This window comes from Humulus lupulus, chromosome 9, assembly GCF_963169125.1.
Source record: "Humulus lupulus chromosome 9, drHumLupu1.1, whole genome shotgun sequence".
In the NCBI taxonomy this organism is placed as follows: domain Eukaryota; kingdom Viridiplantae; phylum Streptophyta; class Magnoliopsida; order Rosales; family Cannabaceae; genus Humulus; species Humulus lupulus.
In genome coordinates, this window is record NC_084801.1 from 145777036 (window position 1) to 145786102 (window position 9067).

The window sequence follows — 9067 nt, forward strand, 5'->3', positions numbered from 1 at the left end:
AATAAATTGATATTTGAGTAAAAAATATTGGGAATGAAAATGTGATTTTTTGGTCTTTTTTGTGGTTGTTTGGTGCTTGGTCCAAGCTGGGCCAAAATGGGCTTGGGACTGCTTGATGGGCCTTGGATGTAAGGCTGGCCCGTGCTGAAGAAGAGAGGCTTGGGCGTTGGTGAGGTCTTGAGGCAGCTGGAGCTGCTTGGAGTTTGGGCCTTCTTTGCTGAAAGATTCGGGCCCGTGTGCTGGAAGGAAGGCAGCATGGTGTAATTGATTGCTTCGGCTGGTGCTTGGCACGGACAGGAGGTGTGGGCATAAATGCTAATGGAGTGAAGTCAGGAGGTTGGGAGCATATGCTGAAAGAATTTCAAGTGCCAGGCGTGAGGTTGCAAGCTAGAGAAGGCTTCATGGGCTTCTGTGGGCTGGGGCAGCTATTGGGCCTTTGAGTATTGCTGAAATGAGATAACTTTGTGCCAAAATTTGCTATTTCTTCTTCACAAATGCCACTTTTTCATCATTTTCCTTGCATTTCAAGCACATAAAAATAACATTATTTCCTATAAAATAATTATAAACTAAATTAGAATTAAATATTTTCACTAATAAAATATACAATATAACTTCTATAAAAATATTAATTAAAATTTAATTTACAAAACATTTAAGCTCAAAATTACATCTTTTTACTCCTAACTTAACAATATTAATTTTAACTAATTAAACCACAACATTTTACAATAATATAACAATAAAAATACACAAAAATCTATAAAATTAAAATAAACCTAATCAATTCAAAATTACTTAAAAACTTAATAAATCAATTAAAAACTCAAGAACTAAACAATAATTAACACATAAAAAGTAGTAAAATAACTCTATTTTATAGAGTTATCAAAGAGTATTTATTCGGCCCTCAAACTGTAGAATTAGAATCTCATTTTGGCCTCAAGACCTTCAAATGTATGGTTTTACTACCCCAGACCTAATTTTTTTTATCACCAATAAAATAAGAGGCTAAAACATGATTAGAATGGTAAAATGAGACACTTGAAAGTTAAAAGGACCAAATTTAGAATGGTAGTGCATAAAAAAAGAAGGGCAATGGAGACTCGAGTATATCCATAACAACAAAAAAGCCACAGCCAACAACAGATCATAAAAAGTTCTGTAATGCTCTTTTTTAATGCAAAACAAATATCTATAGTATACACTTTTAAAGTCTAGGTATGCAGTATGCACCTTACAAATGAATTATTTGCTAATCCATGAATAATTTTAAAAAGCTAATTGAAGTTTGCCTGAGAACTAATGAGACAAGATAAGGGGAAAAACTAAATAAATAAATTCAATACCTTCCAGGACCTCACAAAGTGGGGTTGGGGCCAATTTTTTTTCTGGGTGCGATGGAGCTCTCGATGCAGGAGTTTTCTTGGAGACACACGCGTGTTTGAGCTTTCAATTGTGAAGTTGTTCCCAACTAAGTTGGTTCATATTATCCAAAACAAAAGAAAATTAATTAATATTAGTATCCATGTTAGCTTATTCATTGAATGAAAAGAAAAGTAGCAACAAAACTAGTAAACTACTAACCTATGGAAGTAAACAAAAGTATTAATGATACAATAAGAAATATTACTAACTATCTCAATTGAAAACAGAACATAGAAATTTCAAGGTAAACCCAAATTAATTAATAGCAAAACCCACATACAAATATCCAAAATAAAACAGAAGCTACAACAAAAGAGCCCTAAAATACCAAAGATATAAGAATAAACTGAAAAGAAAGACTACCAGAACTGGTAGCTGCGTCTTTGGGTTCGAGAGCTTCGGAGGCCAAAGGTGAAGAAACTCAACGTATTTCTGAGCTCCCTCATTTGTCTTGTCAAGCTGCAAGACCAAAGGTCGCCTCATCATGATCCTTGCAGACTTTCCAATCCAAATTCCATTATATATCCTTGCTAAAACAAAATAGTAAATAAGAAGAAAAAAGATAGAAGAAAATTAAATGATAAAAATAGTAAATAAGAAAAAAAACAAATACCTCACAAAGTTGTTCTTTCTTCAGCTGGGATTAAATAAAGAGCATGACCATATATTTAGATAGTATTTCTACTATCACTCTATAAAACATAGCATAATTTGAGTAAGTTGATTGAAAAGAGCAAAAGATATACAACAATTAAACCTGCCCATTTGAAGCATATTACACATAACTAATGGTAAAACTTACCAAACTAGAGAAATCAAACTTAAATCCTTATTACACATAACTACATAATGGTAGAACTTAAGTTTATTGCAATATTTCTTGATACTAGATATGATAATCAATTAGTGAACCTTAATCAGTAACATAAGCTGCAAAAATAGCTTAAGAAAATCTTGTTAAGACAAAGAGATTCAGAATGTGGTCTTTCATTGTATCAAATAAGCACCATTATCCCTTTCCACAAATATTCAAATAGGCACAATTTTAGGCATTCATAAACAAAACAAATCAGATTGGCATGGAATACTTGAATGTTTAACCTGTCTTTATAAATTATAGTATACTTTATAATAATACTTTTTCGGTATTATATAAAGTAGTTTACATAATACAATTTTATACTTATAAGTTAAAAGAAAAAAAATACAATACCACAAACACTAGTTGATAATTAATACCTTGACCAAGCTTAAACTTGAAAGGAATCCTCTATAATGGCTGGAATTGAACTTAGTCCCATCAAGCAAAGTTTCAGTGTAATGAGGCGCTACACCAACAGAAGGGGACATAAGTTAACTTTATAAATCCTTGTCAAGCTTCAACATCATAATGATGATGTTTTAAACAACATCATAGACTTGGCAGACTTTTTGCATAACTGAAAAGAATCAATGAATATAAAAACATAGAACCAGTTTCCATTGTACATACTTAGAACTTAGATGGATAAATTTAATATGACATGACATTTATACAATTAACCAAAGATTAATAGTGATGGCCAGTCTCCACCTAGTGACCATCTAAAAGATACAAATCTGAAAACATAATACATACCACAGTTTGCCATTTCTGTATCTCAGCAGCCTGACCAATGAATCTAGCGAATAGAGTTTCACACTCTTTCACCTGATGCACAAAAGTCATCACAAGCCCAATGATAACATCCAATAATTTCACCACATGAAAAACATGCTCACCTTCCTGTCAATAATGCTAGAAAGAGATTGCACATCAGCCCTCAAAGAATGAACATCTGAAGCAGTTTCATTATGTTTTTGCAATTGGTCTTGCATGTTTTCCATTTCCACAGGAAAGGAAGACACCAAGGCTTTAAATTCTGCAATGATTTCTTTTCTTCCTGAAATAATAATTCTTCCATCAGAATTAAAGAATAAATAGAGCCATTGGCTTGCAATAAAGCTTCAGGTTTCTTCTAATCAGGTTCTCTTGAAGCATCTTCCACCTTTGTTTCAATCACCTTTCTTTCATCGTTCTGCTTCTGTATTTCTATCCTAAGATCTGAAATCTTTGAATTCTCAATTGCAGCAGATCTTCGAAGGAAATCAATGACATCACTTTTAACACTGAGTTCCCTTTCCTTTAAGACAAGAATATCCTTCTCAGCCTACAATCTCCAATGACAACATTATTGTTAGCATCAGAATGACATCTTAGCAAAAAATGGCAGATAAAAGGCATAAATTAACTACCGACCAGTTACAACCTGAAGTTTCTCATACGAAGCCTGATACTCAATAACTTCAGATTTTGATTTTTCAATTTGATCTCTCAGTAAGAGTTAGGCTTGGGAAGAGGAAATACATGCTACATTGTTCAATTTGCTCTGTCCATTTGTGAGAAGAGTTAGCATTAGTGAAATGATATTTTAAAGTAATAAAACCAGCACATACAAAAGACTAGTTATACATTAAAGTGACCTGCAAATTAGATAACTGCTGCAATATATGTGCTCTCTCTTCATGAAGATCTTTTATTTCTTTAAGCCGGCAAGAAGCTTGATCCTGTAGAGCTCAAATCAGTTAGAATGGATTACCTTCTACGAAAGATTAATTTACAAAGGTAAGTGTTCGAAAGAAAGGTAATTACACTACCATTAATTCTTTAAGAGCAGTCTCCATGTCTTGTATATCTTTTACTTTATCTCTGACTTTGTCACTACTAACATGCTTGCTCCCTAAATTTAAGACAAGAAAGCCTGCCACTTTTGTGGCGTCTCTCTGAGCTTTGAGAATCGCTAGTTTACAATTTCTCTCTTCTAGTTCAGCAACTCTATTTTGTAACTCCCCTTCATAAAACCAATGCACTTAACATTAGCTTCGCAGAACATTTAGTTATCCTCCAAGACAATGAAAACTATACACAACTAAACAAAACTTCTCCATATTTCAGCAAGAGAAAACCAACCCTTCAACTTATTCCATTGTATCGATTTATGAAGAACTTTAAAATACAACAATGTTCACTTAAAATTACCTTTTGTTTCAAACTTCAGTTACATCAACTTATCAAGTGACCACAAGATTCCCTAAATTACTATAAATTATGATCATTCGAAAGTGTTAATGTATTACATGAAGGATTTGAAAAGGTTGAGGTTCCTATGAGTACCAATATGGATGCATATTCATTAAAAAGAAAAAGATAATATAATACTCTGGCACTAATCAGGCACTTCATTTTTACACCAAGTTACAAATACCAAATTGCTTCTCACAGATTGACCAACCAACATGAGTGGGTGCTGCCCCAACTTAAAATCAGAGTAGTAATATTTTTCTTCTTTTAGGTGGACAATAACAATGGACTCCTTGGGCCTAGATAAAGTTATCAGAGGTAAGAAAATAAATTTAACTGTTTTCAGTACGAGACTAGTGAAGATGTACAAGTTACCTGATGCATTTCCCATGTGTTTAGTGTCTCTAAATCCAATTTTTACAGAAATGCAAAGGATCATGAGAATCCAATTGATCTCTGGAATATATATCTGACCATGAATCTTGTCAGAAGTGTGAACAACCTTGACTCTTGGGAAGCAACCAATCGACTAGCTTTGGTTTATGATAGAAAATGTTCCACTGATGATTGCTTGGCTTCCAACAACTGAAGCAAGAATAGCTACAACAAGAACTGGCCACCTTACGCATTCTGCATTCAAAAAAAAATTATAGACATCATATCTTTCATAATGAGTACTTATACCAGTCATTTTTCACAACAGAAGTTTGAAATAGTAATATTAAAGAATGAGATGTGAAGTTTAATTTTCTTTAACATCATCTATCGAATGCTAGGAGAATCTGTTGAATCTTAGTTTTAATTTATTTCATCTTGTCAAAGCTTGCCCAACTAGAAATTAAACAACAGTACTTCATACAAAAAGGAAGAATGACCCTTACCAGGAACTGAGACGTAAAAAATGATACTATGTTTGGAGTGGTGATGATGTGATAAATAAGCAGCTTCGCCCATGTATGCCAAAATAAGTGCTGGATAAACCAGAAAGGTGAAAGCAATCTGCGGTAGGAAAATACATTGGGAGTTGAAATTCGCTTGTAAGATTAGACATCCACTGAAAATGAGATTAAAACATGATAAAGTACTGTTATAATGATGTTCAAAGTTACCTGAATGGCCGCATATGAGAAGTGTCCAAGATCAGCAAACATAGCCTCTGAGCCTACAAAAGCACACGGATTCATTAGTGGCATGTAATAACACATAAAAATCTGACAACAACTTATGTCTTAATAAAGGTCATTCATAACTTATCAAACATGCAAAAAAAAAAAAACAATACAAAGAGCTCTGTTTTCTTTCCTAAGAAAAATGACTCAAAATATTATGTGTGTTCTCCTATTTTACCTGTTATACACAGTAATATTCCACCTAAAGACATCCATCCACTTATCCTTGTCTTCTTCAAGAACTTGAACATGTAATATGGGGAAAGAGCTTGAATAAAAAACACAATCCAGACCCAACCCATGATCTCGCAAAAGTGAGACCTCACACCAACCACATTAGATAAGAAAAAAATCCATATTCGATAGAGAAACTTACCAAGTGTGAGCCTTGAACCCAAGTCGTCGTCCACAGCGTGCCGAGGTGAAGAAGATGAAGAAGCCGTCGTCACTGTCGGACCCTGCGAAGACCCACTATGCGTCGAGGAGGAGAAGGATTCATCATCACCAAATCTTTTGGTTTTCGGGCTACCCATGGCGCAACAAGAAGTTGTCCTTCAGGATCAAACTGGGTGCCAAGCTTTTTCTTTACGACTTTGGCGCAATAAAGATATATGTTTTAACACCATTTTAATTTTCAGTTTCAGTTTCCCTCTAATTAAATTCACTACCCGCCTTTTACACTATAGCACATTTTATGTCCCATTTTTTTAACTAGCTTTTAAAATACTTTTTCAATAGTTTTATAACCATGTATCTTTTAAATTGGGTACTTTCGCCATAAATATCCATTTAATTAGATACTTTCATCATATCCATTTAATTTTGTACTTTTACCTACATGTTATAATCGAACTTAACGGTGAGAATTGATAGTTGTACTAAACTGCACCAAAAACATGGACGGAAGGTACTTTCGCAGCTTAAAAAATAACTTTGGTACTTAAATGCTACAAACGTAATAAATTTGGTACTTTCACCGCAAATATCCTTTTTTAAAACACATATATCTAAAAGAACAAACATTTACGTAAAATACATCACTACATTAATTTATAAAATACATTTTTTGAATGTAATAATTTATATATAGGCGTAGTTAATAGTTATGTTTTTTTTTTATTATTACTATATATTTTTAACATGTAAAATAGATAGAGTATATAATAATATCTTGTAAATATCTTATTTAAAAACATGTAACTACTTATATTTTAAAATGTGTATGGTACATTTTTTTTTTAAATTACTATATTATTATAATCTATAAAATGAATAAAAAATAAGATTAAAGGAGAAAATAAATAGAATACTTTAGAGCAATTTTAGTTTATTAAACGTGTAAAATAAATAGAGTAAATAATAATATCTTATTTAAATTTAAAAAATATGTAACTACTTACATTTTTTTAATTATCATATTATTATAATCTATAAAATGAATAAAAAATTAAATTAAAATAGAAAAAAGATAGAGTATTTTAGAGCAATTTTAGAATGTCACATCATCTACTTGAAGTTATCATTTATATAGATATATGATTTTTTAAATATCTATATAGATAGATACATATATATTTTTTCAATCATAAATTTTAAAAAGAAGAATAAAAAAAGTGAAAAAAATGAGAAAATAGAAATGTGGATGCCAAAAATCCACCAAGAAAAAAATCCCCAGTACATGGTTAAAATACAAGGCTAAAGGTCACTTAGTCAGATTATCAGGCTCAGACCTACAAGTCTTGTGAAACCGGGAGATTGTCCCAAGGGAAGCATCACCTTGTGAGCCGTGAAGCATGGCCTTGCTAGGCTAAGAGGCCAAGCTACGCGTCACAAGAGGTTAGGTGCACAAGGGCCTCGCGCCATGCACCCCTCGGCCACGCACCAAGGGCCTGCGCCATGCATCCCTCAGCCACGCACCAAGGGCCTCGCGTCTTGCACGTCCAAAGCCTTGCACCAACCAATAGCCTCGCGCCTTGCACGTCCGAAGCCTTGCACCAACCAATAGCCTCGCGCCTTGCAGAGCCTCGCACCACGTCGAAGCCTTGCACCAACCTACAGCCTCGCATAGCGAGGCCAAGTGCTTCACACCTCGCACACCCAGAGGACTCGCGCACGCATAGCCTTGCGACATAACCAGGGGCTCGCGCCAAGGGCTGTGCGTCATGGCCTCGCTCCAAGAGACCCGCGCGCCCACGACCTCGCGACACCACCAGGGCCTCGCGCCAAGGGCTGTGCGTCATGGCCTCGCTCCAAGGGGCCTCGCCCAGGCGCCATCTCGCGCGGGTGCTCCTCCGGCCTCGCGCCTCATGCAGCCACGGCCTCGCGCCTCATGCAGCCACGGTCTCGCGCCTCACGCGGCCACGACCCTCGCCTCACCTAGGTGCCGTCTCGCGCACCTAGGGGCCTCTCCTCGCATGACCACCCATCATAAGGATTGCTGGGGGTGTCGCGACGAAGGCATCACGAGACACCTCTCGGCTCATTTTCATGGAGCCATCCCGCAAGGTCCATAACTTCCAAGCACCTTAGAATAATGTATAAGGGTACATTGGAGGTGCCTCGTAGCGATTCACACCAAGTTAGACGAAGTATAGACGCTGAGCCCCTGTCAGAAAAGTAGTGGGTGTACAAGTGAAGTACTTGCTACGGCCCACACCAGGCAACCTCTGACACTCGTACTCAGTAGGTAGTGGAGACATCCCCACGAATTCTGACCATGTACTGGAGCCGACACCACTACCCCTGAAACCACTCTCCTGCTAATGTATTCATGTACCATCTGGTCTCCTGGACCACCATGTATCAGGGGCCATTAGAGCCCACTATAAAAGTAATCTCACTTCCACTTGGAAAGGGGTTGGAAAATTCATTGTATGCAGAAGCTATTGAGAAAAATACAAAGGCTTGCTCCATTGTTGATCTGTGTTTACTTTTCCTTAAAGTTTATTCTAAGTTCTTATATAAACATCACCTGACTTATCTTTGAGTTTTCCGATCTAATTTGGTTGACGAGATTTCACCGTCACCAAGAAAGAATGCTTTGGAGCAATTTTAGAGTGTCACGTCATCTCCTTGGTGCTCTCTTTTATATAAATATATATATTAAAGGAGAAAATAAATAGAGTGCTTTGGAGCAATTTTAGTTTTTTAAACGTGTAAAATAGATAGAGTAAATAATAATATCTTGTAAATATCTTATTTAAATTTTAAAAAGCATGTAACTACTTACATTTTTTTTAAATTACTATATTATTATAATCTATAAAATGAATAAAAAATAGATAAAAGAAGAAAATAAATAGAGTGTTTTTGTAACGACCCAAAATTACTAATAAGGCTTAAGGGCCTTCATTAGTGTGCCAGGAGGGAA

General features: G+C 35.3%; 1 protein-coding gene across 17 annotated transcripts; it reads right to left on the reverse strand.

Annotated features, from left to right (window-relative positions):
• Positions 1 to 272: 272 nt before the first annotated feature.
• Positions 273 to 6300, reverse strand: LOC133800519 (potassium transporter 2-like). 17 transcript variants are annotated; one of them, XR_009876512.1, is made up of 14 exons: positions 6074 to 6298; positions 5638 to 5690; positions 5410 to 5527; positions 4904 to 5158; positions 4105 to 4298; positions 3931 to 4014; positions 3717 to 3836; positions 3190 to 3617; positions 3047 to 3118; positions 2668 to 2756; positions 2042 to 2120; positions 1792 to 1887; positions 1350 to 1474; positions 273 to 516 (listed from the first exon to the last, which is right to left on the reverse strand). XR_009876512.1 is itself a non-coding variant. In XM_062238503.1 (5 exons), exons 1-4 carry the CDS (start codon positions 6228 to 6230, stop codon positions 5058 to 5060), a joined length of 429 nt encoding a protein of 142 aa, XP_062094487.1. In that variant the 5' UTR covers positions 6231 to 6300; the 3' UTR covers positions 4621 to 4827; positions 4904 to 5057. The 17 variants fall into 17 exon arrangements, 1 of the variants encoding a protein (XP_062094487.1); XR_009876499.1 differs by having other exon boundaries at positions 1792 to 1958; XR_009876502.1 differs by lacking the exon at positions 2042 to 2120 and having other exon boundaries at positions 1792 to 1958; positions 3190 to 3350; positions 3471 to 3617; positions 6074 to 6297.
• Between the last annotated feature and the right edge of the window lie 2767 nt (positions 6301 to 9067).

Coding starts and splice junctions, on each gene's coding strand:
- LOC133800519 (XM_062238503.1), bottom strand. CDS start 6,230: ATGGGTAGCCCGAAAACCAAAAGATTTGGTGATGATGAATCCTTCTCC. Junction 5,528..5,637: donor TCTCATATGCGGCCATTCAG/GTAACTTTGAAC, acceptor TTCCTACCGCAG/ATTGCTTTCACCTTTCTGGT. Junction 5,159..5,409: donor TTTTTACGTCTCAGTTCCTG/GTAAGGGTCATT, acceptor TTTTGAATGCAG/AATGCGTAAGGTGGCCAGTT.